This window comes from Giraffa tippelskirchi, chromosome 2 (genome assembly GCF_054371585.1).
Source record: "Giraffa tippelskirchi isolate mGirTip1 chromosome 2, T2T-mGirTip1v1.2.pri, whole genome shotgun sequence".
NCBI lineage: Eukaryota > Metazoa > Chordata > Mammalia > Artiodactyla > Giraffidae > Giraffa > Giraffa tippelskirchi.
Window position 1 is genome coordinate 34,217,272 of NC_137276.1, and position 15,542 is coordinate 34,232,813.

Below are 15,542 nucleotides of genomic sequence, written 5' to 3' on the forward strand. Positions count from 1 at the left end.
AAGCTTTTCAAGAGGTTAAAAACTGCTTTTAGTAGTCTTCAAAATAAGAAAACCTCAAGGACAATGTCTTGAAAAAATACAATGGAAAAGAAACCAAAAAGCAAGTTGATTACTTAGGTGGAAAAACAACACTGAAAAAATTCACCACCGACTGTGGAACAATTATTCTAATGGCTGAACAAGCAATTTGAAATGCTAACAAGGATGAGGCCACTTTCCGGACCAAGAGTATAAATGATAGAAGCATCATTCAAAGCTCGTGCAAAGCTTTCCCAAAAGTAGCATCGGTAAAGATAAATAAATAAGGCAGCACATTTAAAAGTTGATTAAAAAAAAAAAAACAAAAACAGACTAGTAAGCTTAAGCACACAAACCACACCCCCGAGGACGCATCAGGTCACTACTTCACGACGATGAACTTGATGCCTAAATTACCTTTTCTAGCATCTTCCGCTCCCTCTCCAGCCCAGCAGCCTCAAGCTGTTCTTCCTCCTCTAGCATGGCTGGGGTGATCACGGCGGTCTCCGGCTGTTCACCCACATCTGGGGCTAGGGGCCCTGGCGGGGGAGGCGGCGGGGACAGGGCTTTTAAATTGCAGTTTTAAAAAACGACCAATTACTCGACGTCGTAACTAAACCACCCTTGTCGCCTTCCGAGGTGCATCTGACGCACAAGTTGAAGACGCAGGGGGGACGCCAGCATCACCTCTCAGAGACAGCCTAGGTCTTCACTACGTCAACTAGTAGTAGCCCGGACCCCCGTTTAAAACCGGGGATGTTCAGGAAAGCGCAAGTCTCCTGTGTGAAACCTCCCGTACCAGGCAACAACACGCAATTTCGGGTGTCCCCTACCCACTCCCCACAGAAAGGGGAACCCGCCTTTCCTCCTCAATCTCCGCCCGGGGTCGGCTCTCCCCGCGAAAGCTCGGTGGCAGTCTCCATGCTGCTCCCCTAGCCCCGGCCCGGACGCCGCAGCCCGCGCTGGGAGGCAGGTTCTCCTCACTCACCGCTGCTGTTCGCGGGGCGTTGCGCCGGCATGGCTGGACACACACTCCGGAACCGGGTGCCCTCCTCACAGCGCCCGCAATGCCGCACGCTAAATCCTCACTCGCCGCTCCCCGGTCCCAGTCTCGCGGCCAAGCGTCCAGCCAGAGAAAAACGCGCGCTTCTCTTTCGCGGGAAAACGCCGTCATCTCGCGATGCTTCGTGCTCCCCACCCCGCCCCCGAGTCCCAGAGGCGCGAGATTTGGCGGAGCTCGGCTTTCGTCAGAATCCACTTCGGCGACGGTAAGTGTTTTATGGGGGCCTCGGGCTTGGGGTAGATAGATGGATTCTGCTGCAGAAGTCAGCCTTTAGCTCTGTGATGCTGAGCGAGTTTGCCTAGCGAACGGCCCTGTTTCCTTACGTAACTGATGACAATACCTCACTATGCAGGCTTAAGCAACACTCTGAACAGTTTGAAAGGCACCTTCACACACTGGCTGATGTGATTTAAACCCCGCCCACGGGTGATCCTTTAGGTAGAAAGAGGTCCCGGGTATCCAGGTGAAGATGTGAGAAGTACATATTGCCAACTTTGGCCACCATCCGCAGTTAACATTTTGAGTGAAAATTCCCCGAAGTGACCCAGAAGAGGGCTCTTTTGTGGCTGGAATAGGAGAGATAGTATTATGGTAGAGTTCTTTTTAAAACGTTGTTTCAGGATAAGGGAGAACTCAATGCAGTGATAAACTAGCGGAGTGGCCAGTAGAAAAGACATAAGGTTGAGGAATTCAATAGACCAGTAATTAGAGAAAGTGCCTGAAGGGAGGAGCTGGGCTCTTCTGGCCCCTGGTTTTCACTTCAGTCTTCAGTCCCACCCTTCCTTGCCCGCAGTCCCTTTTAACAAGTTCTTGTGCTAGCCCCGCCCCAGCCTCAGAATTTATGGTATACCTGCCATGTAACCATCTGTTTCCTCCATTTCTGACTTCCAACTGCTTTACTAATTGTAATTGTACAAAACTTAAGGGTCTACAATGCACCATAACCATCTTCAGCAACCTTTGTAACAATGAGATTAGCAGAGAAGATTGTTTTTACTCCTACATTATAGGTGAGAAAACTGATGCTCAGAGAGGATAAATTAACTTAGCCAGAAGCCTACAATCATTTTGTGATAAAATAGTAGCCAAACCCAGGTCTTTTGAAAGCCAATTCAGCTTGTATTAAGATAAATTATAACCTCCATTAATAATTACTCTTAAATCCTACATCTTTCTAATCAAAGACAATAGCTATCAGTCAGTCTCACATTACTAAGATTTTTAACCTAAAATCAATTCCAAAATTTCTTTTCCCGTCTTTTGAAACACTGCTTTTTACAGGGTTTTCCCCTAATGTACTGAGAAATCTTTTCTTGTTCTCTCTTTTGAACTCAATTGTGACCAACCTACCCAAAACTTTCCTCCACCTGTTGCTCTTCTCTACTTTGTTCCTTGTAGTCTCTGCTCTGCAAGCTTCAATGATCAGCTCAAGGCCAATAACTTCCCTTCTAATTCCTCAGAGATCAAATGGGGAAGATTTATCCAAACACAAATAGGATGGAATTCAAACAATTTCATCTGATTCTCAAAAGACAGAAATCTCGTCTAATATCTGGTCCCACACCTGACACCGTTTGCACTGGTATATCTCCTGACACGTTTGCCACTCTGCTGCGAACTTCCAGATGTACAAGCTGGGTTTAGAAAAGGTAGAGGAACCAGAGATCAAATTGCCAACATTCAGTGGATCATAGAGAAAGCAAGGGAATTCCAGAAAAACATCTTCTGCTTCATTGACTATGCTATAACCTTTGACTGTGTGGATCACAACAAACTGTGGAAAATTCTTAAAAAGATAGAAATACCAGACCACCTTACCTGTCTCCTAAGAAACTCGTATGCAGGTCAAGAAGCAACAGTTAGAACCTTACATGGAACAATGGACTGGTTCAAAATTGGGAAAGGAGTACAACAAGGCTGTATATTGGCATACTGCTTATTTAACTTCTATGAGAGTATATCATGTGAAATGCCAAGCTGGATGAATCACAAGCTGGAATCAAGATTGTCGGGAGAAATATCAACAACCTCAGGTGGTACCATTCTAATGGCAGAAAGTGAAGAGGAACTAAAGAGTTTCTTGATCAGGATGAAAGAGAGTGAAAAATCTGGCTTAAAACTCAGCATTAAAAAAACTAAGATCATGGCATTCAGTCCCATCATTTCATGGGAAATAGATGGGGAAAAAGTGGAAGCAGCGACCGATTTTATTTTCTTGGGCTCCAAAATCACTGCAGACGGTGACTGCAGCCATAAAATTGTGTGGGTTTTCTATTTTCTATATAGTAGTGTTTATCTGTTAATCTAAAACTCCTCTCTTCCCCCTTTGGTAACCTTAAGTTTGCTTTCTATGTCTGATTCTATTTGTTTTGTAAGTAAGTTCATTTGCATCATTTTTTAGAGTCCACATTTAAGTGGTATCATGTATTTGTCTTCTGACCTACTTCACTTAGTATGATAATCTCTAGGTCCATCCATCTTGCTGCTGACAACTACAAATTGGCACTTTCCATGGGTGCTTGCCATCTACCTCTACAAGGATGAAATCATGTGCTGCTGTAGCTGCTGACCTTCAACACCCATTGAAGGAGCTCAGAGTGGAGAACAGAAATGCACTCTGTACTCAGGGAAAAACTGGCAGGACAGGTCTTCAGATAGTTCTAAGAGCTGAGTTTATGAGCTCAATTCTCATATCTAGAAAAACATTAAAATCCTTCATGGTGATGACTGTTCCTTTTGACTAGGAAAGGCTTCGTGAGATTGTAGAAACCTTCTGGAAAAATATATGGTTGATTGCATATATTCTCTCTTCACCAAAAATCGTTATGTATACTGACCTTTCCCCCCCTGCCTCTTTGAAGCAGTTTCTCAGAGCTATCTGCTAAGGTGCTCTCTCATGGGCTGCAGTCCTCATTTTGCCCCAAATAGAACTTAACTCACAATTCTCAAGTGGTGCATTTTTTTTTAAGTCAACACTGCTAATGGCATTCATTCTTTTTCATAGCTGATGTGTTTGTGTGTGTGTGCATGCACACATAACACATCCTCTTTATCCATTCATCTGTCAATGGACACTTAGATTGCTTCCAGGTCTTGCCTAGTGTAAACAGTGTTGCTGTGAACACTGGGGTGCATATATCTTTTCAAATTTGAGTTTTCATCTTTTCTGAATATATGCCCAGGAGTGGGGTTGCTGGATCACATGGTAACTCTATTTTTAGTTTTTCAAGGGATCTCTATACTGTTTTCTGTAATGGCTATACCAGTTTACATTCTCACCAACAGTGTAAGAGGGTACCCTTTACCCATATTCTCTCCAGATTTATTATTTGTAGACTTTTTGATAATGGCCATTCATACCTCATTGCAGTTTTGATTTGCATTTCTAGCAAACAGTTTTCTTAAAGGGCAAGGCTTTCTTCTCTCTCTGAACGGGCTAATTTCCCTGAAATTAAAAAAAGAAAGTTTTTAATCATTTAAAAACATGATATAATTTTCATCTTTACATGTTGTGATAGCTTCCCTAATAGCTCAGTTGGTAAAGAATCCACCTGCAATGCAGGAGACCCCAGTTCGATTCCTGGGTTGGGAAGATCTGCTGGAGAACAGATAGGCTACCCACTCCTATATTCTTGGGCATCCCTGGTGGCTCAGCTGGTAAAGAATCTGCCTACAATGCAAGAGACCTCAGTTTGATCCCTGGGTTGGGGAGATCCCCTGGAGAAGGGAAAGGGTACCCACTCCAGTATTCTGGCCTGGAGAATTCCATGGACTGTCTAGTCCATGGGGTCGCAAAGGGTCATACGTACACGACTGGGCGACTTTCACATGTTGTGAAAGTGAAACCATGATGGTTTCACTGTGGTTTTACCACTGTGCATGCATGCATGTTGAGTTGGTTGTGTCCAACTTTGCTACCCTATGCCCTGCAGCCTGCCAGGCTTCTCCAGGCAGGAATATTGGAGTGGGTTGCCATGCCCTCCTCCAGGGAATCTTCCTGACCCAGGGATCAAACCCATGTCTCCTGCAGCCCCTGCACCGCAGGTGAATTCTTTACAGCTGAGCCACTGGCACTGTAGGAAAGCAAAATTTGTCACCCCAAAATGTGTCTTTTTCGTGTGAAGGTTAAAATTAGGCTAATTATTTTTAAGAAACAGAAGACTCAGGAAGTTTTTCTTGTTACTGCCCCCTTATCTGCCAAAAAGAATTTTGATAGAGGGTCTATTCTGTAATAGAACTAAGAATATAGACTAGGTGAGGTGCGGAAAACTCTGCAGGGCCGAGAGATCAGAGTCCACTCACTGTCCTGCAAGGCCCAGCAAACATCTGTTTACCGAACATTTGCTTTTCATCTCCATGTGAATTGCTTCCCCTTTGAAGTCTCAAACCACACCCCTAACATCTTTGGTTTTCAGCTGAAGATAGTATTTAAGGTGAGGGTTTCAGTCATTTTGGTGAGTTAGTTTTCCTGGGTAGTGTCAGAGGGGAAGAAATTTTCCTCAATCCTTCTTAGTTCTTCAACAGAAAGCAAGAATATATATATAACTGAATTGAATCACTTTGTTGTATGCCAGACACTAACACAACACTGTATATCAACTATACCTCAATTAAAGTATACATATATATACACACACACAGTCTACTTATATATATGTGTTTGTGTGTGTATACTCAAACCAATAACGTTATATGAAGGTCATCACTGCAAAAGAAATCCGCAAAAACTATGTGTTCTGACTTTAGAAAGCTATGCTAGTTACTGGAGTCTTCCAGTAGCATTTAAACAATACAATGTACACCAGGGCTAAAAGGACAATGAGTGAGAAATATTGATTAGACAGACAAAACATCATATTCAATTTCACATTATCTTGAGGTTTTTAGGAAATTTTTTTTTTATTTTTAATTGGAAGATAATTACTTTATCTTGTGATGGGTTCTGCCATCATCAACATAAATCAGCCACAGGTATACATATGTCCCCTCCCTTTTAAACCTCCCTTCCACCTCTCTCCCAGGCAAGTTATTTTTTAATTGAAAATATACTTTCCCCAAAAAACTGCCATACACTGACCATGTGAATAATGAGTAACTCTATAATGCCTGTAAAAGAGGTTTAAGGAAGATACAACTTTCTCACTACCAGTACTGTCAATCTCAAAAGCCAAAAGGCCCAGTCATCCTCAGGAAGAGAAATCTGGCAAAAAAGTTTATTCCCTTTTTATCTCCACATGTAGTTAAATATCCCCCAAATAATGAAGACTCATTTCAGGTAATTACTCTGCTTATAAGTTTTATTTACACAGTAATTGTTAACAGTGGTTTTTAGTAAATTCCTTGTATTTACATTTTATATACACATTTATACTTGAAAGGTAAAGAAACTGTACAATAATAAAAATGAGAAAAAGAAATACAGTAACTTAGGCCCAACTTAGGAAATAAATACACAAAAGTAAGATTAAATTTTGGCAGGCAGTATAACCTCAGTGAGATTACTGCCAGGGGTTTCATTCCCTCTATCAGGGCCACCAATACCAAGGAAGTAGTTACCAGAGTTAATACGTCATTCTAAAACCTATTAAGACCCTGAGTACTCCCTCAATATTTTATTACACTACTAGTTTCCACTAAGAAAGCTCCTATGACAGGAGTTAACTTCTGAGGGCTCCATTAGTGGTCCCTAGGCTAGAATGACCCATGGGGTAAAAATACATGGGTACCATCTGGTCCCATATTCCTAAAGAGGCAGTCACTACACTAACGAGGTTCTCAGACTTGTTAGTTTCAAGACTATATACCACTAACAGAAATAGTGTGCTTAAGTGTTGTTTCAAACCAAAGTACAACATAAAAGCACACTATGAGTCTAATTATTAACCAAATACCATGTTATATAGATATCAATAATAACAGTGATTTATTTTAAGCTCAAGAATCAAACATTATAATAAATTTAATGTCAGGTTACCAATAATTAATCATTCCTTTATCCACTATATCATCAAAGTTAAACTCATTAGAAAAAAATTAAAGTTTATCTTTCTTTTACTCTCATTTCCATTGATTAGAAAATTATACACAGGGTTTTACAAGTCATGGACTTGGCTACATATTGTTTCAAAATTCAAACTGGAATTAACAAATGTTGTTTCTACAGACAGTGAAAGAATTTTAACTAACACACTTAAAGTCTTGCCAAGTAGCATGCTATTTAAGAACTCTCAGAATTCATTACTTTTTACTCTTACCAGTGAAAAACCTCATTTATATTTATGGACTTACTCCCTCCAAAAAGTCTTCAGTCCATTAAAGTGCAAAGAAATTTCCTTCTACCAGTTAGCTTTCTTAAATTACTAGATGAACAATTTTTAGACTAGAAACAGAAAAGCTAAATTCCTCTGAGTGACAGGAATTCCTTGAGAAAAAGAAACAATTTCCTTTCAAAAACAAACAGACATGATACTGTGGAAAACACTTACATAAGTGCTAAACAATCTCCTACCAATATTTCCAGTTCCCAAATAACCCAAATTTGCCCCAACCTGGGAGTGAATATAAACATCAGTGACATAAACACTTTACAATCAAAGTTGCTTATTACTGGTCTATAATATCTTCAAATGTTTGGAACTGGAGATATCTGTACTAAGGCATTTATTTCAAATAGCATTTTAGAAGTTAAAGTAGTATTTAAATAGCCTGTTCTGACCTCCAAAGTGCCTTTATGCTAACAGTTAAAAAAAGAAAAGATGTAAAAATTTTGAACTATATCCAAAGCTATTAAAAAATTTATTGCGTTAAACTATTCACTCCATATTATGGAGTATGAACTAGCCATTTAAATTTTCTCCTTTGTAAAATGGCTCTCCCTATAAAATACTTTTTAAATTAATACTGTCAATGGGTTACTCATTTACTTCAGCCATGGAATTCAAAATCAGTAGTTTTCCATGTCTTGATTCTTTTAGCTTTCTTCAGCATTTTCTACCATGCTTTTTACATAGGAAACAAAAACTTTTGTCAAAAAACATTTGTTGTTCGGAAGGTTAGCTTTTCAGAGCTGGACTATTATTCTTGTCTCCTTCTTTAATATCCTTCATCACAGATGCAAAGACCTGGAAATTATATAAAGTAAACATTAATGCTAAAAACAACCATGCAGATTAAAGAGATTTTAAAATCTATAGTTTATTAACATGAAAAAGCTTTAGCATACATAACTTTGCTTTCTGAAAGAGTGTCATTCTCAAATCCTCTTGTTTCAACCCAATTTTATGATATACAGTTAGATTCCAGTTTTCATCACTTGCCAATATTATAAAATTACTATTAGGTAACAAAACATTTCCTGGACCAATATTCGTTTTTTTCCCCCCAATGTTTTTTTTTTCTTTAATTAATTAATTTATTTTAATTGAAGGCTAATTACTTTACAATATTGTAGTGGTTTTTGCCATACATTGACTGGACCAATATTCTTATATTTTCATTTTCATAAGCAATAAAACTGTGAACTTATGCCTACTGTCTATCATTCATGAAGCAAGTGTTAACACTATTTTTTATGTCATATAACTTTAGACTGTCAATATATTTGCTTCCCTAACAAGATTAAGCATCTAAAAAGTCAGAATCATACATTACATTCTTTTTACTGCAAACCCTTAGTACACATTCAGGTATTTAATACAACTGTTGTCTATTTGAAATACCAAGGTGCTTATATAATTACCCTGGCAAATAACTATAGGCTGTACTTCACTAAATTCAAAATATTACTGGACTTACATAAAAATAAAGCCATAGGTCTGGAAAGGTGAAAGAGAAACAGTTCTTTTTCAAAGTCAAAAATTATTTTTTAAAGCTTTTTTTTAAACTTAAGCACTAACATTTGAGAAATACTTTTGTTTTACATTAAAAAAAAAAAACTTTTAATACATCTGTTAGAAGTAGGAAAATGTCACTCTACCTGAGTCCATTTTTTGGTACTATTCTGCATCTGAATGGCTGCAATACAGCTGAACAGTTTTTCTGATGTGATATCTTCTGGCAATTTAGTTAGAAACTGTGCTATGTGAATAAAGTCCATCTGTAGGAGAATATCTTCATATAATCGGAGGATTCCTAATCCAGTCCTAAATAAAAATTCCTCCCCATCTCTGCAAAATACATCCCATACTCGACAGGCCAGATCAAGTGGTAGTGATTTGCTATATAGTGTGAAGATCCTAAAATTAGGGGGGGGGAAAGTCATTGAAATTTTTCATTCATTTATTCATTCACTCATTAAGCATCTCTATATAAAAAGAAATGGGTAAATTAGGGCTGAAAAGGCAAATAAGATGGCTCCTTCCCTCAACTTGAGAAGTGGAAAATTAATAAATAACAGAAGTATGTGAATTTACAATCTTATGCAGCAATACAGCCTAATACAAACTACAGTGGCAGAATAATCTCATGGTTAAGGGTATGGACTCTGAAACCAGCGTACCTGAGTTTGAATCTTAGATTTGCAATTTACTGATTATGTACCCTGAGTAAGATACTTAACCTTGCTGTCCCTTAGTTTGCTCATTAGTAAACAAAGATAATAAACTTACCTAACTGTAAAGTGTTTACAATAGTGAATGGCACATAAGAAATGCTCAATAAAAGTTACTTCTTATTACTGTATGAGGACAAGTACCTTATATTAGCCTAAATACAAAACCATAAAGCCTGACTTCTCTCCTTTTTTTTCTCTTCACAAACACCCACTGTTTTGTTTTCCCTTCACCAAACTTTACTTACTACTTCTTTTGGAGTATGTATACCCTCCAATAGAATCCCCAAAGGTTTTTCCCATCCTTTCTGATAATGTTTGATCGTGTCTTTACTCAGTAGTACTTTGTAGTAGCACTGCGGTTGAGGAAGTAGGGAGAGTAGATGCTAGAGAACTTCTCTTGATGTTACCTTGACAAAGAAGGTACACATTTTTTACACAGACTTTATCTGAGATACTGCTGATAAAACGTGAGCAAGGCAACTAAAGGCTCTTCTGCCAAAAAATAAAATAAATACTCATTAGCACTGCCACTTACTTATTCCTCTTTTTTCTTGCACCATTGGTTCTGTGCTTTGTATCTTACAAGCTCAATGGAGTGAAACAAAAATCCATGTCTACTTCTTAAATTATAAACACATATTTAATTGCATAACAAAAAGCAGAGGGAATTCCCTGGCAGTCCAGTGGTTAGGAGTCTGGTTTCTACTGCAGAGGGCTTGGGTTCTATCCCTAGTCAAGGAACTAATATTCTGAAAGCTGTAAGGCCAGGCCAAGCCAAAAAAGAAAAAAAACCAACAAAAAACTCTCCAGAAAACCTAAAGCATACTCTTGGTAGTACAGAGAATACTAACTCACTGTTCAAAATGTGAAAGGGTATTAGTAGTGCCGAGGCAGTTTCTAATATACAGTACTCAGTTGGTATTAATTCCATCCTGCTCCCTTTATCAACTGTGATCCTGTTTTGTCTCATGTTCACAGTTCTTAAGATGGACAGTTGAGCAGTTTTTCCCCCTTTCTTTACAGATTTAGTATTTGATCTTGGTCCTTCAGGTCCCAAAGGAACTCTAATGTTCCTAATAGGAACAGAAGAGAATACGTTGAAAAATAACTTGGTTTTTTTTTAAAGTCTAAATAGAAGAAACCTCAAACAACCATAAAGATAGCTGATCAATGCCACTGTCTATATTAAAACTTATTATCACTTATATGAAACCCACTGATTTTTAATGATTAGGATTAAGATTTAAATATTTCATATGTACTCTTAACGATCTATCTTAACATCAACTGCTCTATCTCTTGGGCAAAATTCACCGCCCCCTCTAAATAATCAATCGGCTACTGCTCAGCAGAGTCCTAGGCAAACCTTCCAAGTTAGAATAGAAGAGCTAGAATTGTAAAGTTAAAAAAAGGCATTAGCACCTAAATAAGGCATCAATACTTGGTCAGAAAACTGGATAAGGCCTTCAGAAAAAAAAACCTCTCAGTAAAGAAAACCTATCGTAACTATCATAAGCCCTGGTATGTTAAGAATATTAAAGGAATAGTAACTAATTCTTTCTTAGGGCTTAGTATGTACCTGGCATTGAGTGAGATAATCCATGCAAAACACTCTCACTACAACTCAAGATAGAGATATTATTACTCCCATTTTATAGTTTGGAAATTGAAATACAAACAGGGCTTCTGATTTCAACCCAGAGTTCATGCTCTTAATCAAATGCGTCCCAGCAAAAATGTGAGGGTTTTTTTAATAAAGAGAAGAGTTTTTATTATATGTATGATCCTGTGCATCAGATTTACTTTAGGCAAAAAGTTTTAATCTGTTTCCTTTTAATTACTATATTCTATGTATGTTATGACTTACCAGTCTATCAAGTATATGTCTGGTGTAAGACTATAGGATTTGAAATGAAGAAATAGTTTGGAGAGATTTTCTTCAAAAAATACTTCAAACGTTGCAAAATATTTCAACATCTAAAGATAGAAATTTCAACAAAATTATTTAAGAGTATACTCAAGAAATTGAGAAATTAAATCCTTACTCATAAGTTAATAGAAAATCTTGCTTAGCACCTCTGAGTCTTTTCATCAAGCATTCATAAAACTGTAATTCAATGAAAGGCTTATTTTAGATCACCTTGGTCTTCTAATTACTGTATTTGACTCTGTAAGGGCAGTCAGACTATAGAAACTGACAGTCAAAGAAAAACAAAATTCATTCTAAATGTCCATACCATGCTGTGATCCACACGAAAAAAGGCTAACTGGCATGGCTTATTCAGGAGATTTGCAAATGCAATGAAGGCATCTGCTTCTTCCAAGTTGAGAATGAGAACTGCTGCTATGAAAGACATCCCTTGGACCTTCAAAGGGAAGAGAAATTAATGCAGGAGACACAAGAGAGACAGGTTCAATCTCTGAGTCGAGAAGATCCCCTGGAGTAGGAAATGGCAAGTCACTCCAGAATGCCTGCCTGAAAAATTCCAGGGACAGAGGAGCCTGGCGGGCTACAGTCCATGGGGTTGCAAAGAGTCAGACACAACTGAGCAACTGAGCACATACAGTTTTAAAATAAAAGTTTTATTTTAAAATATCAATATTTAATAAGTGCTAAAAATTAAATCCTTTATGATGAAACTTATAATGAAGAAATTTAAATGAATGTTAACTTAAAAATGTGAAGGGGTTATGTAATGTTTTTATGATTCTATTATAGAACACATGAGCAAAAGAGATGCTCTGTTTAAATTTTACTTTCTTCATAAGGACATCTTCTTTAATACTACAACCTGCCCCATGCCCAAACTTCACTTTCCCCCCAACCCATGCCATGCTTTTTTCATAACACTTATTACCTTTTAATATAACATGTGATTTACTTATTTGTTGTTGTTTATTGTCTGTCTCCTTCTAAATTATAAGAGACAAAAGGGAGGAATCTTTCTTTTGTTCACAGAGCTGAATAAAATGCCTAGAACAAAGCCTGGCATATAGCCATAGGCACACAATAAATATTTGTTGAGTGAATGGATGAATAAACAAATGTACAAATGAACATGCAACAAAATAGGGTAAGTTGTATCAGACAGCCACCCTATTGTGAAATCTCTAAAATTTTTCTATTTCAAGACAAAGGCAAGAAAATGAAGGTTTTATGATTTCCAGTAAAACATGACAAGTTGAACACATATTTTTCTTTGTTCCCTTCCTTTCCAAATCCAACTAAGATAACAGTAAATAAAAAGATAAGTATTAACCGAGAAGAACAAAAAAGAAAATGGAAAATAATATAGACAGTAGATAAAAGATGTCAATAGCATTTTAGAAATTTTAATTTAACTATACAGGGAATATTGAGACTAAAATATGTGCTGAGCAGAAAGCCAGTCAGCAGCAAGCCTTTTCAGCCACAAATTGTGGAAGGCTCAAGAACTGAAGTTATCAGGCACCTCTAAAATTGAGAGGAAGGACTAAAACTTGGATTGGTTAAAAATTTGTAAAAGGAGCAAATCCCCTCCTCTACTCTATATGTACAGGTACCTACCTTTTCCTCAACCCAGATTAACATAAGAGGTTTATCTCTAAAGAGACAGTCAGGAAAAGGAGAACTAGGGAGAAGGGGAGAAGGCAACATGGAGGGATAATAAATAAAAGTTTACAAATTGAATGGTCAAATCCCCAGCTGCTCTCCAAGAAAGCTGGCAATCAGTCTCACAAGCCTCTGGCAGGAAAGGGAAAATTCCTCTCAGAGTAAGCTGACAGGACCAAGAAAAAAACCATAGAGATACAGACATTTGAGAGCTAATACAACATAAACTACTATGAGATAAGAGAGAATGTTTATATTCAAAAGACAGATTGAAACAAATACTTACATAACCAACATCCGGTCGGTAACATGTATATGCCCCTAATATACTATGTAAGACATCATGATATGGGCCACCCTTAGAGAAGAGAAAAATGAAATGTCAAACTATACAAATAATTGTTTCCAAGTTAATTCTCAAAAACATGTTAATTAACTTTATATTTCCTAAATGACTAGTTTTGGTCAGTATACTTAATCACTCTGCAAAGATGTGTTCTCAAGTATGGATAAAAAATATTTAATTGTGGAAAACCAAAAAAGTCAAATAAACTTACTTGATGGATGAATACAAACTATAGAGTTGTATGCAATTTTAAAGATATCTAAAGTTGGCACAATAAATTTATAATGAAAACAGATTCTTTCATTTGATATAATACAATTTCAGCAAAAGAAAACCATGAAGACACAAAATTAAGTTTATTAATAATTATAGATTTTAATCTTAATGTAAAACTTTCAATCTCACTTTATCAACATAGAGAAGAATTCCATGAATAAAGACTTGTCATATATACGTATAAAATGTAATCATTACTCTCCTCATAAAATGTAAGCAATTTCATAATAATCTCTGCACAAAAAACAAACCTTCCTATTTCAATAATAATTCTGAAAAAAAAAATTAAGTTTTGGAGCAAACTTCCTTATAGTTTACCAATTTACTAGGCAAAAATGTTAAAATTCAGATATTTTACAGACTAGAAACTAGACAAAGAAATTCACTTCAGGGAAAACTCATCAAGTACCTTTGCGTGCTATTCTAACTGCAACGCATTCAGTCAGTGGAATAAAATGACAGAAATGCCTTTACTATTTTCCTACTAGTTTTGCCTTTTTTATATAAAGGCCTCCAATTTTTACAGTTATGCTTTTAAAAAATAATAGCTATGCATTTAGAGAATTTGTTCCTTTGGATTAGAAAAAAATAGTTGCTACAAGCTAGTTGAGATACCCTTACCTTCTGAAAGATGTAGAGAGATGGAAATGTGCGGGATATGTCCAACTTAATTAATTCTAGACTGGCCTCTCGATCAGCAACAGATACACCTGCATTTGCCAGGTAGATAAAACTGAAATGATTACTTGTTATACCAAGTTCAGTCTTGTAAACACAGAATGATCACACAGCATGTATGTCACTTAAGGAAAGTTAAAAGCTGAATAATCAAGAACATTAAAGAAACGTCACAGCTTTTCCTGGAACTTATAGCCTCTAATATGAAGAAAGAATCTATACATTTATCACAAAGTTTTATGGTAAAAGATTTCTGTTTCTAGGTTTTATAAAAGGTAGGGGAAAGACTACTACTCCCACAGTAACAACTAGCCATATGTTTTAAATACCATATGTTTTCAAATACCATCTGTTTTAAAAAAGGCATAAGAGGAAATTCCCTGGTGATCCAGTGGTTAGGATTCTGCATTCGCATTGCTGAGGACCTGGGTTCTGTCCCTGGTCAAGGAACTAAAATCCCACAAGCCATGTGGTGTGGCCAGAAAAGAAAGAAAAAAAAAAAAAGGCATATGAGAATTGTGAGCACAGAGAGTTCTAAAGGGTTAAAATCTCAGAAAGAGAAGAGCCTTTCCTTTCCTTTCCCAGGTAAGTGGATACCAGTGGTAATTTTTATTCCTACAGGTATCCGCCAAGTGTGGGAATGGGCTCAGGACTGAGCTTGCCAGAGACGAAGGTACTCTGCTTGAGGAAAGAGAAAGCAGAAGAGCTTCTCATGGCCCAATAAGACTGATTTGGAGGAGCCTGAAAGTATATCTGGTTTTCCTCTGTGGGACTTTTGCTGGGTTCCAGTGTAGTGCAGAAGGCCAGACTGGAAAGACATAATGAAATCACCCATAGGCACATGGCCCTTGGGAGAATGTCTCATTAAACAGGGAGCCTGTGGTTCTTTCCATCAACAAATTTGAAACCCAAGATGAACTAAGTCTATCTAAAGCTGCAATCCTGCCCAATCTAGCTCAGTTACTGACTGAATTGAAGTGATAATCCAATAGCATAAGAGAGAAGAGCATGCTTTCTC

General features: G+C 37.4%; 2 protein-coding genes across 17 annotated transcripts in view; both read right to left on the reverse strand.

The window, feature by feature from the left end:
* The window catches only part of HELLS (helicase, lymphoid specific), a 38,647-nt gene extending 37,473 nt beyond the window's left edge, over positions 1–1,174 (reverse strand). For all 7 annotated transcript variants that reach the window (XM_081553694.1, XM_081553653.1, XM_081553684.1 and 4 more), the window contains exons 1-2: positions 1,007–1,174; positions 436–557 (exon numbers count right to left, since the gene is read on the reverse strand). In XM_081553694.1, coding sequence (XP_081409820.1) covers positions 436–557; positions 1,007–1,037 — 153 coding nt within the window. In that variant the 5' untranslated portion in view covers positions 1,038–1,174. The remainder of the gene's footprint in view (positions 1–435; positions 558–1,006) is intronic.
* Positions 1,175–6,360: 5,186 nt separating this feature from the next.
* The window catches only part of TBC1D12 (TBC1 domain family member 12), an 86,820-nt gene continuing 77,638 nt past the window's right edge, over positions 6,361–15,542 (reverse strand). For 2 of the 10 annotated variants that reach the window (XR_014072383.1, XR_014072381.1), the window contains 7 exons: positions 14,468–14,556; positions 13,511–13,582; positions 11,870–11,998; positions 11,500–11,609; positions 9,878–10,039; positions 9,057–9,315; positions 6,361–8,202 (listed from right to left, as the gene is read on the reverse strand). Coding sequence is in view for 7 of the 10 variants with exons in the window: in XM_081553562.1 (XP_081409688.1) it covers positions 8,134–8,202; positions 9,057–9,315; positions 11,500–11,609; positions 11,870–11,998; positions 13,511–13,582; positions 14,468–14,556 (728 nt within the window). In the remaining 3 variants the exon portion in view is untranslated. Of the gene's footprint in view, positions 8,203–9,056; positions 9,316–9,877; positions 10,040–11,499; positions 11,610–11,761; positions 11,999–13,506; positions 13,583–14,467; positions 14,557–15,542 lie in introns of those variants that run through there. The other 8 variants (XM_081553562.1, XM_081553545.1, XM_081553572.1 and 5 more) reach the window with 5 other exon arrangements.